This window comes from Opisthocomus hoazin, chromosome W, assembly GCF_030867145.1.
Source record: "Opisthocomus hoazin isolate bOpiHoa1 chromosome W, bOpiHoa1.hap1, whole genome shotgun sequence".
Classification (NCBI taxonomy): domain Eukaryota; kingdom Metazoa; phylum Chordata; class Aves; order Opisthocomiformes; family Opisthocomidae; genus Opisthocomus; species Opisthocomus hoazin.
The window spans coordinates 43,816,936-43,840,598 of NC_134453.1; the positions used below are offsets into that span (position 1 = coordinate 43,816,936).

Consider the following 23,663-nt stretch of genomic DNA (forward strand, 5'->3'; position numbering starts at 1 on the left):
TCTTTTAGTGCATGGAACACTCAGTATGAAATCAGTGGAAGCTGAGACCATGAGGCCTTTCATGCATGCACCTCAGGTCTGCAAGGACAGCGTGTGCTATCCTTGATGGTCACTTCTGTCTACAGTTCTCTGCTTGCAGCACTGAAACATATGGAGTAGAGCCTTGGAGAATGTGGTTCTGCAGTGACCTAGTTGACTGCTCACTTGGAATCTGAACTTGAATGTTTGGTTTAGTTTGGCTGATCCCTTGTTAAGCCTGAATTTCAACCCAGGCTTCGGGAGTCAGATTTTAATGGTGATGTTTAATCACAAAGTAGCTTTGCTAAAACCTAGCTAAATAATTGATGTTTGAAAGGGAAAAAAGTGAAGAATGCAAAATCTGCTTGTGCTTGTTATGATGTTCCCTAATCTTGCCAAAATTACATGAAAGCCACCAGTTCACAGCAACATTTCTTTTCACAGCAAAGGAACATAAAAGCTGGCAATGAAATTCAAAGTGACAAAAGATTTCCCCAAAACAGCCTCTTCCTTTCGTGCTCTTTGTCTGTTTACTGTTACTCATAACCCAATAATCCTTTTTGCATTATGCAGTTGGGATTTTTCTTGTTTTTTGAAACCATTTAATAATGCATCTTATTTTCTCGCCCCCCTCTCTGTGCTTGGAAAAAAAGAGCTGAAGAATTTATATGTATTTTATTTTTACATATGTAAAGCTATATAAAGAGGTGTCTCAGTACTAGGGAAGAGATTTGACAATACAAATCAAAAGGGAAGTCTTTTTTCATATTAGCATGCACATTATCAAATGTTGGTAGGCTAGAGCTTAAGGATTTTAAAAATTACTTCATATTTGAACAGTAAAATGTCCTTTTTCATATGTCTGAATTTATTGCAAGGTCAAAATCTGAATGACTTGCTGAATATCCCTCTCTCTTTGAGCATTTGCAAGTAACGAAAGTATATTCCAAATATTGGAAAATATTTACATGTTCTCAGTATGATGGAGAACTACTCCACTTTCCTTCCTGAGGGCTGTGGTTCAAAGACTGAAACAAGGCAGGGGGAAAAAGCTTCAACTCTATGGATGATGCAGAAAGTCTCTGCTGCCTTGGCTAATGGATGGCTTAATTTTCCTGTGAATTCCTGCAGATGTCCACTGATGTAGGCAAGTTTGGCAAATGGACTTTTAAGATTCCCCAAGAAGAGAAGTGGCTTTCCAATATCTTTATACCCAAAACTGCACATTTCATAAACAAGGTCAAGTGTTCCTGCAACTTTAGTTTTGCTTATGAATAACCTAATATAATAATGATTTAATGAAAGATAATTTCTTCATTTCAGGTTGCTAGTACTGGAATCTATGGCTCCTTCGGGAGACATGTCTCACCCACACCACATTGCATCAGTTGTTCCAAACCGGTATCCCCGCTGGTTCACCCTAAGTCACATTGAATCCCAGCAGTGTGAGCTGGCATCAACCATGCTAACAGCAGCCAAAGGTACATTGCTGTCAGTTACGTCCTCAACTAAATGTATGCTTTTAATAATGCATGGAATAAACAGATTATAAAACTTGTGTTTAGAACCCAAATCACAGTCCGACAGGAGCTTGAAATGGGCACAACAAACTAAACTGACTTAAACCTGCCACTTCATTTTCTAGCAAATTGGTTAAACTAGCTAGGTGGTAGCCTGATGGGCTTGATTTGAGGCTGATAAGACAGCTTTTTGTTCTTCTGACACATGATATAGACTGAAACCCAGGAGTGGACAAATCACTTCTAAAATTCACAAATCAGGATGACTTTTGGCCATGTACTACACTAACACCATCAGGCACTAGAGGAGTTTGTCCTGTCTTGTATCTTTTGTTCATATGATTTAATTATGGAAGGTTTATTAAAAAAAAATGTGTATAACTGAAACATCATACTATTGCGTAGCAATGGCAGGCACAATTATAATGTATCTCTGAATGTTTTGGGAGCTTGATCTGTTTTGGTGATTCTGTTTGCACCTTGCAGGTGATGTTCGGAGGTTGGAAACAGTGTTAGAATCCATCCAGAAAAATATCCACTCCTCATCACACATCTTCAAACTTGCCCAGGATGCATTTAAAATAGCAACACTCATGGACAGCTTGCCAGACATCACTCTTCTGAAAGTTTCTCTGGAGTTGGGCCTTCAGGTATTTCCCTCGTTCATTATTACTACAGTAGAAGACAGGAATTTGACCCTGTATTGGTGGGTACAGCTCTTTAAGTCACTAAGGACCATATCCTCTTTGGGCTCTGTCTGGAATTTTTAGATTCTATTTTCTGAGGTAAAGTGCAGTTGACTGATAAACACAGAGCAAGGGTCTGCACAGCCCCTTTGTGCCATTCAAGTGGAAGAGAGAGCTAGGAGCAGCTGGCTGCAGAGCACTCCTCTGTTCAGGGGTGAGAGGACTCATGCAGTGGTTCAGGAGTAGGGATGGCTCGAAAGCAAAATTATTGCAGAAATGCACTTTTGCAGATCTTTTGCATGGCCTTGAGGGGTTTCTCGTCATTCCTTCCATCCTTCCCTTCCTTTCCCTCAAATGAGATTTGGTAGGTGCTTGTTGAATTACTAGAGAAAGTCAAGGTCAACCATAATGACCTGTTTCTAAGGCGGACTGTGCTAACAGCAGCCATCTCACTTCCTTCATCAAATTCTGCACTCTGCAACCTGCGGGATGGTCATATGCATCAGACTCAGCTTGATGTGTACAAGAACCTCAGATCAGGTTTCAGGCTCTTAGGAGAGACCTTACAAGCTAAAAGGAGACAGATAAGTTTTTAGGTATCTGGAGTAATGCCTTACACTGATGAACCTTGCGAGTTTACACAGTTTATGTCAACAAAAATAAATCTCTTCATCCCTTTTCAGGGAGTTATTAAAAATAACAAAAACCCAACCAAACAAAAAATGCAAAGATCAGAAAACCATTTATTACTTTGCTTCAGTAAACAAAGCTCCAAAGACTTCTGGGGAAAGGATATTATCCCAGTTGCTTCTCATGCCAAGGAAAGGTACCATTTGCCTATTCCAGACTTTTAGAAGCTAAAGTCTTTAATCAGAAAGCTGAGATTGTGTGCTTTGTTAGCCTTTCTTATTCCCAAGGTTGCTGTGGAAATCTGCTTTTTTTTTTTCTCACATCTTGGTATGTTTCTGCCTTAAATGTTTGTTTACTTTAGAGAGAAAGATCCTTATGACTGACTTGAATGTCACCTCAAGCATTCACCAAGTATCATTCAGTGGTAGCAGCACACTTTGGATATCACTTTGTTCATGGATACCCCTGTGTGGATGATGGTGTCATCAGAATGTCTTCAGTAAGATGTAGTGAGAGATATCATGAACCTGCACTTTCTCCTAAATCCGGTGTTTGGAATAAACTGGTGTAGAACATGTCCACTGTCTGCTCCAAGCTTACTAAGGTGTTTTAAGAATCTTGAAGGTATTTTGCTTTCCAGAATGAAGATGCATAGCAGTTTTTTGGTAGTAACTCACAGCTGTATAGATTTCTAAAGTAACATTTTTCCTGTAAAAGCCTTACAGTGTCAGCACTGTCTTCAGTGGCCTACAGATGCTTTCCCCTCTCCTGCCCCCCAACCTAATGGCAATTAGATTGTCTATGTTTGCTATCTAGTAACTGACTGCTTATGACGTTTATGTGCCATATAAAACTCTGTTTCTCCCCTCATGTGGTAAACTGAACAGCAGTGTCCTCACAGATATACTGTTCTGCCTCTCAGCTACAACAATGACAAGTTGGACTGGTTGGGCTGAGGAGATGATATCAACAATTTCCCAACTCTGTCACTGGGATTTCTGTGACAGAAAAGCCTCTTATATTGTTCTAGATTTTGGAGTAATGTATGGACTACTGGGTTCTTTCTCCCTATTTCCAATGGCAGCGTGTGTTATGTGACTCAGCAGAGGGAAGACATTTAAACTAGATGTGGAAAGCATGGCCAAATGGCCATGGAGCATCTCAGGTGTATTCTGTCCTTCAGAACCTTACTGGCATGGATGCTGTAAGATCTGCAGGTACAGGAGGGGCTTCTATTCCTCCATTTGCCTGTTGTATGCTAGATCAATGCAAGTAAGAATTACTGCACACATGCAGACAGGTACTGCTGGTAGAACTGCTGAGCAAGTTAGTGCAGGTGATCACTTGATGCGTATTTGGAAAGTGGTGTCCTTTCCCTGAAAGCCTGTAAATAAATAAACATCCTTCCAATGTGCATGACAAAGAGGTTTCACATTGGTGCGGGAGCTAATGGTTGGTTGGCCATTTCTTGCATCTCTTATGGATAGTGAGATCTTCTGTACCTCTAGAATAAGAAAATCTTATTAAAAAAAAAATCCATCAGGACAAAGTCATGGTTATTCTCTGTAGAATCATAGAATCATAGAATGCTTTGGGTTGGAAGGGACCTTTAAAGGTCATCTAGTACAACCTCTCTGCAGTGAGTAGGGATATCTTCAACTAGACCAGGTTGCTCAGAGCCCCATCCAACCCGACCTTGAATGTTTCCCGGGATGGGGACTCCACTACCTCTCTGGGAAAACTGTTCCAGTGTTTCACCACCTTTACTGTAAAAAAATTTCTTCCTCATATCTAGTCTAAATCTACCCTCCCTTAGTGTAAAGCCAATACTCCTTGTCCTATCCCAACAAGCCCTGCTGAAATTATTTTCCCCATCTTTCCTATAGGCCCCCTTCAGGTACTGGAAGGCTGCTATAAGGTCTTCCCACAGCCTTCTCTTCTCCAGGCTGAACAACCCCAACTCCCTCAGCCTTTCCTCATAGGAGAGGTGCTCCAGCCGTCGGATCATCTTTGTGGCCCTCCTCTGGACCCACTCCAACAGGTCCATGTCCTTCTTGTGCTGAGGGCTCCAGAGCTGAACGCAGTACTCCAGGTGGGGTCTCACCAGAGCAGAGTAGAGGGGCAGAATCATCTCCCTCGACCTGCTGGCCATGCTTCTCTTGATGCAGCCCAGGATACGGTTGCCCTTCTGGGCTGCGAGCACACATTGGTGACTCATGTCCAGCTTTTCACCCACCAGTACCCCCAAGTCCTTCTTGGCAGGGCTGCTCTCAATCCCTTCATCCCCCAGCCTGTATTGATACTGGGGGTTGCCCCAACCCAGGTGCAGGACCTTGCACTTGGCCTTGTTGAACCTCGTGAGGTTCACACAGGCCCACTTCTCAAGCTTGACCAGGTCCCTGTGAATGGCCGTCTTTCTGGTGTGTTGACTGCACCACTCAGCTTGGTGTCATCTGCAAACTTGCGGAGGGTGCACTCAATCTCGCTAAGTCATTGATGAAAATCATTTATAAGGTCCCCTCGCAGCCTTCTCTTCTTTGGGCTTGTTCAGCCTGAAGAAGAGAAGGCTGCGAGGGGACCTTATAAATGCCTACAAATATCTGAAGGGTGGGTGTCAGGAGGATGGGGCCAAGCTCTTTTCAGTGGTGCCCAGTGACAGGACAAGGGGTAATGGGCACAAACTGAGGCACAGGAAGTTCCGTCTGAACATGAGGAGGAACTTCTTCTCTGTGAGGGTGACGGAGCACTGGAACAGGCTGCCCAGGGAGGTTGTGGAGTCTCCTTCTCTGGAGATATTCAAGACCCGCCTGGACAAGGTCCTGTGCAGCCTGCTGTAGGTGACCCTGCTTCGGCGGGGGGGTTGGACTAGATGACCCACAGAGGTCCCTTCCAACCCCTACTATTCTGTGATTCTGTGATTCTGTGAAACAAACAACACTGGTCCCAGTATGGACCCCTGAGGGACACCACTTGTCACTGGCATCCATCTGGACATCGAGCCGTTGACCACTACCCTATGAAGAGGTCTCTGAAAATAGCTTGGCTTTCAGATAAGCTATGCAGTTCCCAGGGGCTTTTTGTCATTTTCAGACTTACTAACCTGTTGAGAAACTCTCTTCAATTGGTAGCACAGATCTTGGATAGAACTTAGGCAGATCTGGAACTCCCTTTTAGGACGAGGTGGCTCACGAATGTATTGAGCAGAATGTGTTGAGCAGAAGTGAAATAGTTCTTTGGCTACATGGGCTACAGTATAAACTAACTTCAACTCCTCCTTGGTCAAGACATCAATATATGCTTTATTTTAAATCCTTGGGGATTTTTTATCATCAGTAAAGGGCTCCTCTCTTAGTGCTCTCAGCTTGCCAGTTTAGTTAAATGAAAGGAACCTAATTGCAGAACAGTTCGAGAAACTTATCCAGGTCAAGAAACTAGATATAGTATTGTTTTTTGCTCTTAAGTTAGGACTGTCTACACTGGAGCTGCTATTATGCCCACTATGCATGCTGAAGGCTCTTGTGACTGATGATCCTTTTACAGACCACCACAGTGAGGAAAGTCGTGAGAGAAAGCTTCAAGAGAAGTAGTCACTCATGCCAGTTGTTTATTTTATTTTTTTACCTCCTTCCCTCCCTCACCAGTAGCAGAATTCAGTCCATAATCCTGTATTTTCTCTTGGATTCACTCTACTTGGGGGAAGCTGAAAATTCATCTGGGATATTGGAAGAGTGTTTGCCTTCAATTTGTGTGTGCATTGGTACAGGAACTTGTCTGGACTCTTTCTCTTTGATAGAGATAATAGGACTGATACTTCCACTCCAAAGTGTTTTGGCTTGGGGATGCCTGTTTTTCTTCCAGAAAGACTTCAAGCAAAGGCTAGTTCCATAATTTTTTAGCTATATTTTCATATTTAAAAATGTGTTGGGTTGCTCCTCACAGATCAATTTGCTTTCTCTCAAAATGCTGTTCTCCAGTCTAGCACTTTAATTACTGTTTAGTCGAAATGATACCACGATGTCTGAGGCCAACAAAGCTAGCCTTCTTCTGTAACTTTGGATGATGTACAACCAGTCACCAAGCTCCCAAGGTGTGAATGTTTGGAGACCAGCATGGAATCACTGATGGTTCTTTATAACCAGACTTCTTAAAAATCATCTGTGCATTTGTGCTCCTCAGCAGTCTTTCCATCTTCTTAATTATCCTATCTACAGCTTAGGACTAAAGGAGGTGGAAGGAGTAACAAATATGACAGAGGGTTACATGCCACTTTGTCACCTTAGGATTGGGGGGGATAAGGGTTGAGAAGCCTCTGTCCTGGTTTTGGTTGAAACAGAACCAAACTTAGCTGTAAGGAAGATTCACTAGAAGAGAATCGGTTCTGTTTCAACCAAAATCAGGACACCCTCTTTCAAATGCTGCTGATTCCAAGATGTTTTGTGAGTGCATTTTATGAGTTAATATGTAAAGATCATTGCTGAAAGCTCTGATTGACCTATTATGCTCTTTGTTTAATTGCTACAAATAATAATACCATAGTACGATCACTGATATTGTAAGGGGAAAAATACTTGCTTGCTTCATCTAGATGTCTGTGGGGTCTGTCCAGTTAGCTGAAACAAGCTTTCCATGCAATTTCCATGCAGTGTTGTTTTTACTGCATAAACATATTTGCCCACATTTTGAGAAACAATATAGGCAATAACTGCAAGTGAGGGCACTGCAATCAGAGCTTAAAGTCCTTTTTCTATGATTCCAATGGAACTTCTTTGCAGGAACTTCTTGTTCAGAGAGAGAAATCATTGCTATGACTTACTAATAATATCTGGATATATCTGGACTTTTGTAAAAATATATATATATATCTTTGCAGCATAAGTAGCCAGTCAAATCACAGTACATTCTAACTCCTGTCTATATTGTTGAAGTCAATGAAAAAAAATGCAGATGGGGGAAAAATTAGATGGGTTAGTTTGCCCAACAAGAGCTGACGTTTCCACTGTAAAGACTAACGTAGATAGAGGGAGGAGACACAATATAATTTAATTTGAATAACTGGTAATTGGTTGGGCTTTTTTGTTATTTTGGGGGAGGCTTTTATTGTGATCCTTTTTTTTTTGTTCTTCTTCTCCCCGAGTAAAACAGTTTCTCCTTTAGCTTTGAAGGACCTGCAGTTGGAATTACTCTCTATATGCTCATCTAAGATAGCTGAGCAGTGTTTGTCAAGTCTTTTGACATATCAGCTAAAAAGAGGTAACAGAGTGGAGAGGGCAAGAGGCTGCCATTTTGAACCTCAGTGTATTTGAGTAACTTAAATCCCTAATTGTTGGTATATTGTCTTGGTTTTGCAATAGGATTAATTTGTATTTTATTTGTGTTGTTTTAATAGGTGATGCGTATGACTCTGTCAACACTGAATTGGCGACGGCGGGAAATGGTGAGGTGGTTGGTAACATGTGCAACAGAAATAGGTATGTTTTGAGATGCTTCTCAAGGTCTCCTGCCTTTTTGTCAGCTAATCTTAGAGGGCTTGATCTTGTTTGTCAACACCCAAGCTCTGCAAATGTCTTCCACTTTCTGTTCATCTATAAAATTCCTTTGGTTAAAAGACATTAATTATGGCAATGATGAGTAGGGGTTTTGAGCATGTGACAGAATAGGCACAGGCCAAGTGAGAGAATAGTTGAGTAATGCAGTGTGATTTCTTTGCCCTGCAAGGTAGGGATGTGCATAACCTCATGGGAAATACTCCAGATTTCCCCTTGTCCCCTCCATGTTGGGTTTGGGTTTGAGGCTGCAGAAGAGAAAGGACTCATGGTTATGGGCTGTTACAGTATGCTCCAACTTTGCTTGCTCTGAAAGGTGAATCTCCAAAAGACTGGTGAGAGCACTGTCTGGTCAGCTGTGGAAAAGAGGAACCAGAAAACAGGTGAATGAAATGCTGAGGATGCCTCCCATTGTGTGGCAGACAAGATCTCATGAAGGGGTTCTCATTGCTTATTGTTTGTTTTCTTGGGTTTTTTTTAAGCCCCTGGGTAAATCCAAGCTTAGAGTGTAATGCATCCTTGTTATGCGGCTATGACATTGTGCAGGCCTCTCGTCTGCACTGGAAAGCAAATTAAACACTAATGCACCCATCCTTAACCATGTAAGGTGAAAATAAGGTGGGAGCAGAAGTAGCCTCATATTTAGAGGATAGCAGTGGGAGAATAGTGCACTCAGCAGGACATTATGTTAATTTCTGGGCTTTGCCATAAATTTCTTGTGGGTCTTGATGAGGTGTCCCTTAGCTTCTGTATTCCAGTTTACCATCTGCAAGATGAGGATACAGAATCTGAAAGTGAAGATGAGGGCATTAAAAACTGTGTAGCTGTAAAAAAAAAAGAAAATAAGCAGCTGTGGTAGTGAGGACAATATAAATACTATGATAAGGGAGCAATTTTAATTGTCACTAAAGGTATTTTTGGAAAGTCTGCTTCCCTACTGTATTACTCCTTTTTCATACATCTGAGTTGGATTGTATCGCATAGATGCTTCTTGAGTTTCACAACTTCAAAGGATCGCTGCTGTTTATTCTCTGGATTAGTTTATTCTTTGCTTTATGCTTAACTGGAAAATTGATATTGTCAGTAGCATGGGAAAAAAACAGCTTGACTTTGTATGCCCTCAGCCAGAAAATGAATCACAGAATCATAGGTTGGAAAAGACCTCTAAGATCATCAAGTCCAACACCACCATGCCTGCTAAACCATATCACGAAGTGCCACATCTACACATTTTTTGAACACCTCCAGGGATGGGGACTCCACCACTGCCCTGGGCAGCCTATTCCAATGCCTGACCAGTCTTTCAGTAAAGAAATTTTTCCTAATATACAATCTGAATCTCCCCTGATGCAACTTGAGGCCATTGCCTCTTGTGCTATCGCTAGTTACTTGGGAGAAGAGACCAACACCTGCCTCCCTACAACCTCCTTTCAGGTAGCTGTGGAGAGAGCCATAAGGTCTCTCCTCAGCCTCCTCTTCTCCAGACTAAACAGCCCCAGTTCCCTCAGCCGTTCCTCATAAGACTTGTTCTCTAGACCCCTCACCAGCTTTGTTGCTCTTCTCTGGACACACTCCAGCAACTCAATGTCCTTCTTGTAGTGAGGGGCCCAAAACTAGAACACAGTACTCCAGGTGCAGCCTCACCAGTGCCGAGTACAGGGGCATGATCACCTCCCTACTCCTGCTGGCCACACTATTCCTGATACAAGCCAGGATGCCGTTGGCCTTCTTGGCCACCTGGGCACACTGCTGGCTCATGTTCAGCCGGCTGTTGACCAGCACCACAAGGTCCTTTTCCACCAGGCAGCTTTCCAGCCACTCTTCCCCAAGCCTGTAGCACTGCATGGTGTTGTTGTGACCCAAGTGCAGGACCCGGCATTTGGCCTTGTTGAAACTCATACAATTGGCCTCAGCCCATCGATCCAGCCTGTCCATATCCCTCTGCAGAGCCTTCCTACCCTCCAGCAGATCCACTCTCCCTCCCAATTTGGTCTCATCTGCAAACTTACTGAGGGAGCACTCAATCCCCTCATTCAGAGCATTGACAAAGATGTTAAACAAGACCAGACCCAAAACTGAGCCCTGGGGAACACCACTCGTGACCGGCCGCCAGCTGGATTTAACTCCATTCACCACCACTCTCTCGCCTCGGCCATTCAGCCAGTTCTTTATCCAGCGAAGAGTATACCCATCCAAACCATGGGCAGCTAGTTTCTCCAGGAGGATGCTGTGGGAGACAGTACCAAAGGCCTTACTAAAGTCCAGGTAGACCACATCCACAGCCTTTCCCTCATCCACTGGGTGGCTCACCTGGTTTGTGTTTGAAATTTTTCATGCAGTGCTCTTGTTTTAATGCCTTTATATCTTTGCTAAGGTAATTATTACTGAGACTATCTTGTAGATATTAGTCTCTGGGTATTATTTTGTGTGGTTATATATTGGCAAATAAAATGCTGGTTTTAGAATCATAGAATGGTAAGGGTTGGAAGGGACCTTAAAGATCATCTGGTTCCAACCCCCTTGCCATGGACAGGGTCATCTTCCACTAGACCAGGTTGCTCAGAGCTCCATCCAACCTGGCCTTGAACACTGCCAGGGAGGGGGCATCCACAGCTTCTCTGGGCAACCTGTTCCAGTGCCTCACCACCCTCATGGTGAAGAATTTCTTCCTAATATCTAATCTGAATCTGCACTCTTTCAGTTTACAGCCATTCCCCCTTGTCCTATCACTACACACCCTTGTAAAAAGTCCCTATCCATCCTTCCTGTAGGCCCCCTTCAGGTACTGGAAGGCTGCTATAAGATCACCCCGGAGCCTTCTCTTTTCCAGGCTGAACAGCCCCAACTCCCTCAGCCTGTCCTTGTAGGAGAGGTACTCCAGCCCTCGGATCATCTTCGTGGCCCTCCACTGGACCCGCTCAACACATCCATGTCCTTCTTACGATGGGGGCTCGAGAGCTGGATGCAGTACTCCAGACAGGGTCTCATGAGAGTGGAGTAAAGGGGCAGAATCACCTCCCTCGACCTGCTGGCCATGCTTCTTTTGATGCAGCCCAGGATATGGTTTGCTTTCTGGGCTGCAAGTGCACATTGCCAGCTCATATTGAGCTTCTCATCACTTCCTCTATGCTCAGGAGCAGTGCATCCCCCTGAGAAAGAAATCTAGAAAAGGAGGCAGGAAACCTGCATGGTTGAACAACGAGATTCTAGCGGAGATCAGGTGAAAGGTCCACGGAATGTGGAAAGAGGGACAGGCCACTTGGGAAGAGTACAGGAATGTGGTCAGAGCATGCAGGGATGTAACAAGGAAGGCCAAGGCCACCTGGAATTGAAGCTGGCAAGGGCTGTCAAAAACAACAAGAAGGGCTTCTTCAACTACATCAGCAGCAAACAGAAGACTAGGGACAATGTGGGGCCGCTGCTGAATGAGACGGGTGTCCTGGTGACGGAGGATGCAGAGAAGGCAGAGCTACTGAATGCCTTCTTTGCTTCAGTCTTCAGTGCCAAGACAGGCCCACGGGAATCCCAGGCCCTGGAGGTAAGAGAGGAAGCCCACAGAGAGGATCACCTTCCCTTGGTCGAGAAGAACTGTGTGAGGGATCGTTTAAGCAATCTGAAATCCCACAAATCCATGGGCCCCGATGGAATGCACCCACGAGTGCTGAGGGAGCTGGCGGATGTCATTGCTGAGCCACTCTCCATCATCTTTGAAAGGTCCTGGAGAACAGGAGAGGTGCCTGAGGACTGGGGAAAGGCCAATGTCACTCCAGCCTTCAAAAAGGGCAAGAAGGAGGACCCAGGGAACTACAGGCCGGTCAGCCTCACTTCCATCCCGGGAAAGATGATGGAGCAGCTCATTCTAGAGGTCATCATCAAGCAAGTGGAGGAAAAGAAGGTTATCAGGAGTAGTCAGCATGGATTCACCAAGGGGAAATCATGCCTGACCAATCTGATAGCTTTCTACGATGGCGTGAGTGGCTGGGTAGATGAGGGGAGAGCAGTGGATGTTGTCTACCTCGACTTCAGCAAGGCTTTTGACACTGTCTCCCATAACATCCTCCTAGGGAATCTCTCAGGAAGTGTGGGCTGGATGAGTGGTCGGTGAGATGGATTGAGAACTGGCTGAATGGCAGAACTCAGAGGGTTGTCATCAGCGGCGCTGAGTCTAGTTGGAGACCGGTAACTAGTGGTGTCCCCAGGGGTCAGTAGTGGGCCCAGTCTTGTTTAACTTCTTCATCAATGACCTGGATGAAGAGTTAGAATGTACCCTCAGCAAGTTTGCTGACGACACCAAACTGGGAGGAGTGGTAGACACACCAGAAGGCTGTGCTGCCATTCAGCGAGACCTGGACAGGCTGGAAAGTTGGGCAGAGAGGAACCTGATGAAGTTCAACAAGGCCAAGTGCAGGGTCCTTCACCTGGGGAGGAACAACCCCATGCACCAGTACAGGCTCGGGGCTGACCTGCTGGAGAGCAGCTCTGCGGAGGAGGACCTGGGTATCCTGGTGGACGACAGGTTAACCGTGAGCCAGCAGTGTGTCCTGGTTGCCAAGAAGACCAATGGGATCCTGGGGTGCATCAAGAGGAGTGTGGCCAGCAGGTCGAGGGAGGTTCTCCTTCCCCTCTACGGTGACCTAGTGAGACCCCATCTGGAGTACTGTGTCCAGTTCTGGGCTCCCGACTTCAAGAAAGATTAGGAGCTACTGTAGAGAGTCCAGCAGAGGGCTACGTGGATGATGAGGGGACTGGAGCATCTCTCCTACGAGGAGAGGCTGAGGGAGCTGGGCTTATTTAGCCTGGAGAAGAGAAGGCTGAGAGGGAACCTAATAAATGTTTATAAATATCTGAAGGGTGGGTGTCAGGAGGATGGTGCCAGACTCTTTTCAGTGGTGCCCAGTGACAGGACAAGGGGCAATGGGCACAAAGTGAAGCACAGGAAGTTCTGTCTGAACATGAGGAAGAACTTCTTCACTTTGAGGGTGACAGAGCCCTGGACCAGGCTGCTCAGGGAGCTTGTGGAGTCTCCCTCTCTGGAGATATTCAAGACCCGCTTGGACAAGGTCCTGAGCAGCCTGCTCTAGGTGACCCTGCTTCGGCAGGGGGGTTGGACTAAATGACCCACAGAGGTCCCTTCCAACTCCTAACATTCTGTGATTCTGTGATTCTCATCCACCAGTACCCCCAAGTCCTTCTCCTCAGGGCTACTCTCGAGCCACTCTCCACCCAGCCTGTACTTGTGTTTGGGATTACCCCGACCCACGTGCAGGACCTTGCGCTTGGCCTTGTTGAGCTTCATGCAGTTCACGCAGGCCCACCTCTCCAGCCTGTCAAGGTCCCTCTGAATGGCATCTCTTCCCTCCAGTGTGTCAACCGCACCATACAGCTTGGTGTTGTCGGCAAACTTGCTGACGGTGCACTCAGTCCCACTGTCCATGCCGCCGACAAAGACATTGAACAGCACCGTTTTAATACTGCTTTAAATTAGTTTACATATTCTAATAGAAGCATCCTATAAAGAACCTATAATGTCACACTCTTAAGACTTAATCAAGTTGATAAAACAAGGAATCTATTCGTTTAAATGAAGATCTGGTATTGTCTGACTATGCTGAATTTTTACATGAGTGAAGGGGTGCGCAGGAAACATCAGAGTCCTACAGAGAAAAGGACCTCTTGGTGTGATTTAGGTGGGCTCACAGAGGTGTGTAAACTGCCTCTAGCAATAATAAGACACTCTGGTGAAGCACGTCTCCTGTACTGGCAACCTCTTAGACTTTAAAAATGTAATCTTTTTCTGAACATCTGTATCTGTGCCATGGTTTAACCCCAGGTGGCAGCTAAGCACCAGACAGCCACTCGCTCACTCTCCCCCAAGTGGGATGGGGGACACAATCAGAAGGGTAAAAATGAGTAAACTCTGGGATTCAGATAAAGACAGTTTAATAAGTAAAGCAAAGCCACGTGTACAAGCAAAGCATAAGAAAGGAATTCATTCACTACTTCCCATCTGCAGGCAGGTGTTCAGCCATCTCCTGGAAAGCAGGGCTCCATCACGCATAATGGTTATTTGGGAAGGCAAAACACCATCACTCCGAACATCCTCCCCTTCCTTCTTCCTCCCCCAGCTTTATATGCTGAGCATGACATCATATGGTATGGAATATCCCTTTGGTCAGTTGGGGTCAGCTGTCCCAGCTGTGTCCCCTCCCAGTTTCTTGGGCACCCCCAGCCTGCTCACTGGCAGGGTGTTTTGAGAAGCAGAAAAGGCCTTGACTCTGTGTGAGCACTGCTCAGCAATACCTAAAATATCCCTGTGTTATCAACAGTGTTTTCAGCGCAAATCCCAAACACATCCTCGTACTAGCTACTACGGAAAAAATTAACTCTATCCCAGCCAAAACCAGCGCAATCTGCTAGGTTTTGTCACTTATGGCTAATCCTTTCTTTCTCTCCCCAGGTGTTTATGCACTGGATAGTATCATGCAAAACTGGTTTACACTTTTCACTCCAACAGAAGCCACTAGTATTGTTGCTACAACAGTGATGTCCAACAGCACCATTGTCCGTCTGCATCTGGACTGCCATCAGCAGGAGAAGCTGGCCAGCAGTGCTAGGACGCTTGCTTTACAGTGTGCCATGAAGGATCCTCAAAACTGTGCCCTCTCTGCACTGACCTTATGTGAAAAGGATCACATAGCTTTTGAGACCGCTTACCAAATTGTTCTAGATGCTGCTACAACCGGCATGAGCTACTCGCAGCTTTTTACTATAGCACGGTACATGGAGCACCGTGGTTACCCCATGCGGGCCTACAAGCTGGCCACTTTGGCCATGACGCATCTCAACCTGAGTTACAATCAGGACACACACCCTGCCATTAATGACGTTTTGTGGGCATGTGCGCTCAGCCACTCCCTTGGGAAAAATGAGCTAACAGCTATAATACCTCTGGTGGTCAAAAGTGTCAAATGTGCAACAGTACTGTCAGATATTTTGCGTAGGTGTACTTTGACCACTCCTGGCATGGTGGGACTTCATGGAAGGAGGAACTCTGGTAAGCTCATGTCACTGGACAAAGCCCCTTTAAGACAACTCTTGGATGCTACGATCGGAGCCTACATTAATACAACTCATTCGCGACTCACTCACATCAGCCCGCGACACTATAGTGAGTTTATAGAGTTCCTCAGCAAGGCCCGAGAGACCTTCTTAATGGCTCATGATGGACATATCCAGTTTACGCAGTTTATTGACAACCTAAAACAAATCTACAAAGGCAAAAAGAAACTGATGCTGTTGGTTCGTGAGCGGTTTGGTTGATGAAAATGCGTGAAGGGGGGAGGGTGGTTTGTTTTTACTTGAGCCTGCCTTTGTATCCTTTTGAACTTAAAGAAAAAGAGCCACACTGGTATTATATGTGTATAGTTATATTGAGTTTGCAAACTAAACTGTCATGTTGTGAAAGTTTGTATTTAATTTTTTTTTGCCTTTTTTCTGTTTTGTGTGAGAGAGAGGTTAAAAAAAGTTTGGTTTACACTGAGTATATGTTGTCAAGTGGCAAAAGCCCACATCGCTCTCCTGTTCTTTCTGTATATATTCACAGCCTCAAAAAAACCCACATATATTGCAATGGCTTTAAAAACCAAACAAAACGCCTCCATCCTGTGAGAAGTACCTCAAATGGATTCAGCTTTACTCCTTTGTAACTCATCCTTACATTTCAGCATGTTTAAACAAACCAACAAATGAAATACTAATAGTTAAAAGGCTGACCGCGTGGCTTTGCAGTGCTGTTCATCCAGAAGCATGGCACACAATGCTTGTGCATGTGGAAACTTAGCAACTGTCAACATACATTCTCAGGGATTTATCAAAAAAATTTAAAAAAGAATGAGAGCGTTTATTGTACTGTATATGTATTATAGTATATGTCTGAATATTGAAAAAATATAACATTAATTTATAAAAAAAAATCTATGTGATGCAAAATACTTGAAGCTGCAGTAGCTTGGTTTTAAACAAAAAAGAAAACCTATCCGAAGGACTGAAGTGCGCCTTGCTTCAGGGTTGGCTCAGGTGGTGAACTATATGCTGGGCATCTATGCAGAGCCACCTTTTGGATTGCATGGCTGGACTGATACCTATTGGGGGAAATTTTATATATATATATTTATACAACCTGTGTATACGTATATATGTATACACACATACACACATGCTTGTAACAGGCACTATAGTAAAGAGGGACAGCAAAAAATACACAGTCAGAGCAGCAAGCCTTAGCATTAAGAATGCAGTATGCCAGAATTGGGGTTTGTGCCTCCTAGCCTAGAAAACAAAGAAATATCCTTTTTGACACAAAACGCAAAGTGATTAACATGATACATTATGCCTTTGCAGTGAGCTAATAATAAGCTAACCTTTGTGCACAAATATATATATTATATATATATTCTGCATAGGTATTTTGACTTTGTGCAGGACAGAAAGTTGTGTAGGTATGACTGTTCTACTTCTCTGTTCTTTTTTTTAATATATTTTATTTTCTCTAGAATTACTCAAACTGAAGCAGCCTTCTATCTTGCCTTGTCTTAATGCTTTAAAATAACCAAACTGGAGATCTAACTACCAAACCGTTCATTATATTATTAAATACCAACTTTGGTTGCAGTATAGTGTCTTTTCTTTAGCTGATGGTTCTGTATCCTTGTGCTTTTTAAAGCAGTTTTTATGTTTTGGTGCAAAAGTTGTCCAGTGTCTCTTGTTCCCTTCATTAGAGAACACACTAGAGGTATGTTTGTAGGTATTTTTGTTTAGAAAAACTATTTCATGCTCTCCATTTTATTTATTGTAGTAGATAAAAAGGTTGTACTTCATCACCCGTGTAAACATGCTCATGAAGTTGAAAGTAATTAAGATTTGATACGCTGATATCAATTTATTTATGTAATTAAATCACTGTTTTATAAACTTGTTAATGATCAACAATTTTTCTGTTTTGATTAAAATTAGTTTTTTGAAAGTTGATTATATCTCCTTTATGGTGTCTGTTACTAGAGTTGAATTGTGTATGGATAGTTCATAGATCTTAAATGCCCAGCTTGCAACTTTGGTGTGCTATGGTGAAAAGCAGTATGATCACCAGGAAAAAAATGTTTTGTTCCTCAAAACTCTGCTGAGGAGTGGTAGTGTTCACAATTGCAACAGCTCCTTTGCTGGTGAAAGAAGACCTGGTGCTTCAGAGGGACCAAATGCTGCCTGCGATTGAAGATGCATGGTCTATACAATGAACTGTAAGCCTTGACATATTGCCCTGGTGAGCTGGAAGAGTGTGTGGGGGCATGTTCCCACTCAGTGGATTATTTGGGTGACCATGAGAGGTGAGATATGCTGCAAACATATACAAGGACGGTTCTTGTTGTTCTTTGGCTTTTCTAAAGCATTTTGTGTATTCTGAACTGTGCAGTTCACTCCACCCAGCATGGAGTTCCTGCTCACCAGCTGACAGCCAACATTTCTGCTTTTTTGGAGCCTTTGCTCTATAAGATTTGTGTAAGTTTTCCAGCCCTCAGTGAGTAATGGGATACAGCATGGTTGAGAATTGAAGAGGAGCTTTCTGCTTTACCAAGATCTTTATCATCTTAGGTATGTTATATGATGTCATATTTGACTACAGGATCTGAATACCTTCACTTTCTTTTTTTAGTATCGTCAGCTGGAAATAGAACTAGTATGCAGCAAGCAACTATCAGAGATGCCAGCATACCCATGAATTCTGACAGTGAGACTTGTGTCACTGGAAGATTAAGAAGGAAAAGGTCTAAATCTTTGTCTAACTTGTCATGTAAAATATGAGTCTTTACCAAGCCTTGCTAACAGCTGAATTGTCCTGACCTGGCAGTACAAACCCTCTGTAGCTTCTGTGACTTCTATCCCTTCTGAGTATTGAACCCTCATTATGCGTTTGCTTCATTACTTTGTCCTAGATTAATTTTCTGCTACAGACAATAAGGAACAAGAAGGATACTCCATTCTGTAATAGGGTTTGCGTGAGTCTTGGAATTTTTTTGCCTCTTACAAATAATTCAGTATTATGGATATTGTGGATTATGTAGATTGCAAAACTGAAGCCTATTTGAAGACGAAGGCTTTAGAATTAAACACAGTGTTTTTTAGTTTCGGATGTGCATGAGAGGTGCCTTACTTGGATGATCTTTGTTAAGTCCCAGGTGACACTGTGAACAGGCGTTACCACTTGTTCACACAGTTTTGTTGACACAGGCCATTCTCAGGCTATGCCTTCCCCAATACAAATGGTCTGGGCCGGTGTGGCCTCGTTTTACATGCAACCATTCAAGTAAACGTTCCCATTCTAGATCATCACTTGCAATATCAATTTTGTGTAGCCATGTGAGGCTATCAACTTGTTGATTGAACTGGGCAGCAATAGAGGCTGATCGATCATGCCCTTTCATCCAACCAATATGTGCAGTATCCTTTGTTCTCCTATTTTTAGCAATTGTTTCCAGCTGTCAGTTTGCCAGACTGGGACTCTACCTGCCAGTCCTTGGCTGCCCAGTGGCTCACCCACTCAGTAGCTCCTTTAAAAACAGCATATGAGTCAGTGTAAACATAGTCAGCACCATGTTGTGCAGCTAATAAGACTGCCCTAAGCTCCCCCACTTGTGCACTCTCTTTACCTGTTTCGCTGACCCGTTCTCCCGTGGCTACTTCCAGCGCCACTGCATTATAATTCCACTCACTGTTTTGCCTATAGGATGATGCATCAGTGAACCATACCCCTTCGAGGTTGCTGGTTTCTGTTAGAGGAAGCGCCTCCCGAATCGGAGATGGTTTGCTTGGAGGAGTTTGGAACAGCAAAGAGCTGTCTATATCTATTTGTAATTTAGTCACTTTAGTGCTGCCCTCTGTAATAGGCATAATCTCATGGATGCTTTCCAGACAGGCATACCACTTACGGACCGTAGGCTTTTGGGCAATGCCAGCAGGCGGCACTGTCCCTTTACAAATTGTATCTAGTAGAGGGAAAGGTCCCCGAATGATTACACTGTTTTTTTCTTATTTGTTCCACTCCCTTACAGCTCGTACCAAAGACAATAGTCCCTTTTCCAGGTCCGAGTATCGCGATTCAGTATCATTAAAGGACTTTGAACTGAACTCAAGTGGACGCTCAGGCCCTTCAGGTCCTCTTTGCCAAACATTACAGTGAGAACCGTGTTCCCTAAATCCCCATTCCAAATGGATTGGATCAGAGGGATGTACAGGACCTAGCTGCTGAAATAGCCTCAATTCTTTTACCAGTGTCTCCAGGGCATTAGAATGTTGATTTGTCCAATCCCATGATTTCCTTTTTCATAGTAAATTATAAAGGGGTCGAGCAATGATAGAAAACCCAGGGACATGTTTACGCCAGTATACTAAAGTTCCTAAAACTTGTTGCAATTCCTTAACATTAGAGGGATCCTGTCCCTGTTCTACTTTCTCCAGTGTGTCAGGAGGGATAGATAAGGCTCCTTTGATCCACCAGACCCCGAGGAATTTGATTTCCTGTGCGGGTCCCTGACACTTGGATGGGGGAATTTCCAGACCCAGGGTTGTTAATTGCAATGTCACATCCTCCATAGCCTGTTTAACAGTGTCAAATTGTTCCCCTCCAATCAAAAGGTCATCTATATATTGATATATAGTAACGTCTGATGGAACAGGAATATGTAATAGGAATTCCTATGTACATTCCGATGTACAGAATGCACATAGAAGACACTGGTCTCTGGAATCTGTAATTCCAAAAGACTAAATACATTTGGCTTTTGGGTTTTTCAATGAATTCTTGTGCTATATACTGGGTGAATAGCAGTTCCCATGGCAGACCTCAGGGATCACAGAATCACAGAATGGTAGGGGTTGGAAGGGACCTCTGTGGGTCATCTAGTCCAACCCTCCTGCCGAAGCAGGGTCTCCTACAGCAGGCTGCACAGGGCCTTGTCCAAGCGGGTCTTGAATATCTCCAGAGAAGGAGACTCCACAACCTCCCCGGGCAGCCTGTTCCAGTGCTCCGTCACCCTCAGAGGGAAGTTCTTCCTCATGTTCAGACGGAACTTCCTATGCCTCAGTTTGTGCCCATGGCCCCTTGTCCTGTCGCTAGGTACCACTGAAAAGAGCTTGGCCCCATCCTCCTGACACCCACCCTTCAGATATTTATAAGTATATATTAGGTCCCCTCGCAGCCTTCTCTTCTCCAGGCTGAACAAGCCCAGCTCCCTCAGCCTCTCCTCGTAGGAGAGATGCTCCAGTCCCCTCACCATCCTTGTAGCCCTCCGCTGGACACTAACACCCCTAACATGAAGACCAGATGGAAGTCTGGAACAGCCTTATTGATTTAAGTCTCTGGATTAGCAAGATATGGGAGCAGATGGTTGAGTTTCTATGCCGGAATAGTCCCTGTGAGGTCAATGGTATTTCTCACTTCCTTAAAGTACTTTACTATAAAGAGGACTTAGAAACACAGTGGAGTGCACAGCCTGCTCCTTGAGCAGCTGGCGGGAGCTGGGCGATCTGCGCAAAGTGCAACATCCTTGGGGGCATCTGCCCAGAGCTTCTGAGGGGGGGTGTGACTCCCCACTTGCACCCCTTGCTGCAAAGCTCCACCGACAGGTCCCAGGAGGAGCCTGTCCTGGTCTGCCTGTAGAGATCTGTGGGAGACATAGTGCTCCTTGGAGATTCAGATATGGACATGAGGGAGTTCACTAGGTAGGCTGGGGAGGGAACAGCCAGACTTTCTTAAAGGGAGAAGCTTTTCATTTAATTTCCTTTGTTTTCTTGTTAACAGCCTAAAATAAAAAGTGGAACTGTGGTGAATGACTTCACAGACCCCAATCTTGTGCTCGATCGGAATCATTTTATTGCTCAAGTGAATACCTTATATACTAATACAGTAGTTACTAGAGCCAATCAGCTTTGGATTCGTGGCTTTGCGGATGCCAGTTCACGGTTGCTGTTTTCCAGGATCTTTTGCAGCTGGATGTGTGAAAACAGCTTATCTCATGAGAACAGAGAAGGGAGGCGCAGGATGCGCTGATCCTTCAGGGTCATGAGACAGTGCTGTTCTGTCTCAAGTTATACGGTTTCCCACATGGAAGAGGAGTGAAAAACAAAACTTAAACAAATTGCTTCTTGGCAGCTCTGTTTCACTTGTTGATATTTTGAAAATGTATCAAAGCTCTTTGCAGCCTAGTGTTTAAAAAAATGCTCCTATTTGAAGGTAGCCTTTGCAAGTGCCTGCTAAAGGAGGTTTTCAGACTGCTTGTTTACCAAATAGCTCATTGTAGGCCTGCTGTAGAAATGTGCATGGGGAGGATGAGGGAGGATCCCTCCTTAGGTGAAATTCCCTTGGCAGTAACACTATAACCCACAAGAGAAGTTGGTACAGTATAAGAGCAGTTGCTTTTAAGGTTTGAAAATCAAATTATAACTGGCTACATCAGGAGAGCAGTGAAAGTGAAGAGCTATGTCAGAAGTTGAAGACAAATTATTCTTTTGATTTAGATCATTTTGGGCTACAGAATTGCATTAAAGACTAAGATCCCACAATTGCTTGTGTGTTTGTGTGCATGCACACTTTTTAAAGTCCTGGTATAGAAACAGATGAATTGTGTCTGTCTCTGCCAAGTGCCATATGTTTACAGCTGAGCTATAAACCACTTTAAAATAGGGGTTTATAATGGAAACACTGACACATCCTTAAATATGTTGATGCTAATAGGCACACCATAATAAATCCCATAGAGGATTTCAAAGATATATCTGTTGTTCTGGAAAAGGATATACTGGCTTCTGTCTGAAGTGAAGCTTTTAATTTCTATTCTTCAAACCATTTGAATCTTCAGTGGCATCTAAGAAGCCCTGGATTATATCTAATGCATCAGATGGTGCCAGTACATTGCAAAATAATGTGTTTGCTATCTGAAAGCTTTTCCAATTGCAATATGGAAACCACAGCCCTTGTCAGAACATGTAATTTTACCTGTGTGTGATATAGTGCATAAAGGCATTCCATTTTTTTCCTATTTTTTATTTCCTGAAATAAATCCCAATATGGAGCAACTGTTCCAGTTTTTTCTATAATGGCTATAATCACCAAAATTTTTCTTTTGTTAAAATTCCTCCTAGGAGAAACTTACCTTCTTGTAGGTAACTTTATTCTTAATTATTACTAGTTTCAATAGGCTTCTGACTTTCCTATAGACAACAGTAGACAGAAGCACACCGTACCATTGGTATGTGTTAACACCTTTCACCCAAGTTCTTGCAAGCGCTATTGGAGGTGACCCTTCCCTGCCAATAGTGAGAGGCAGCCAGCACTGGGCTGGAGTGGGGCAGCTGTGCAGCATCGTATGGTAGCTCAGGGGTGCAAAGCTTGCCTGCTGTGCTCAAGATGGCAAGGCAGGTTGGTAGCCTGAGTACAGTGACACTTCAAACTTGAGCTGTGGTCCTTGGGATAACATCCTCACTCTGGAAAGCAGCGCAAGCAGGGAATGGGGATGTTAAACACAGGAATGCTGCTATTCTGTTGGATATTGCTGGAGCCTTTCCCAGGGACAGGAAGCAGCCCCGTGGGGGGGGGGGGGGACGACACGACACGACCTGAGAATGGGATGGGGGGCAGCAGTGGGACCCAAGGCCCCTGGCCTGCTCACCCGCAGCCCCCCTGTCCTGCCACCAGCTGCCCAGCCATGCCATCAACTGCCACCCTCATCCAGGGGAGCCAAGAGCCCAGGAGACATAACCCCCTGAAGGTTTGTTGGTTTTTTTTTTTAAAACCTCAGAAGATAAACAGCAATGCCAAATAGAGAGGTCTGCCTGGCTCAGGCTGTTGCACTGGGTGACCTTCGTTTCACCAGCCTAGTCATGTGTAGGTTTTGGACTCTTTCCCTCAGGCAGTGGCTCCTGGAGGGCATGCGTGGGACCAGCACCCCTGCCTCTGGGAGACCGGGAAATTCCCTCAGCAGCAGTAAGGCCTGTGTTTTCAGAGGTACCATCAGGGCTCCCTACCACAGGCTTCCCTTTCTCTTGAATGAGGTTTAGTGACAGCACATTTTTTTCTGCAGTTGTTTGTTGCTGTTGTTGCGTTTCCTTGTTGTTCACCACGGAATAAAATGTCCCCTGGTGGCAGGATCTCCTGGTGTATGCCAGCAGTCTGCTTTGACCAGAGAAAAGCCTTCTGTCCCAAGTGAACTATGTTGGAT

General features: G+C 44.3%; 1 protein-coding gene across 1 annotated transcript in view; it reads left to right on the forward strand.

Annotated features, from left to right (window-relative positions):
• LOC104337720 (zinc finger SWIM domain-containing protein 6) overlaps positions 1–17,349 on the forward strand; it is a 137,013-nt gene extending 119,664 nt beyond the window's left edge. Inside the window, exons 11-14 of the mRNA XM_075446653.1 lie at positions 1,342–1,499; positions 2,025–2,188; positions 8,241–8,322; positions 14,855–17,349. Coding sequence (XP_075302768.1) covers positions 1,342–1,499; positions 2,025–2,188; positions 8,241–8,322; positions 14,855–15,717 — 1,267 coding nt within the window. The 3' untranslated portion in view covers positions 15,718–17,349. The remainder of the gene's footprint in view (positions 1–1,341; positions 1,500–2,024; positions 2,189–8,240; positions 8,323–14,854) is intronic.
• Positions 17,350–23,663: the final 6,314 nt, after the last annotated feature.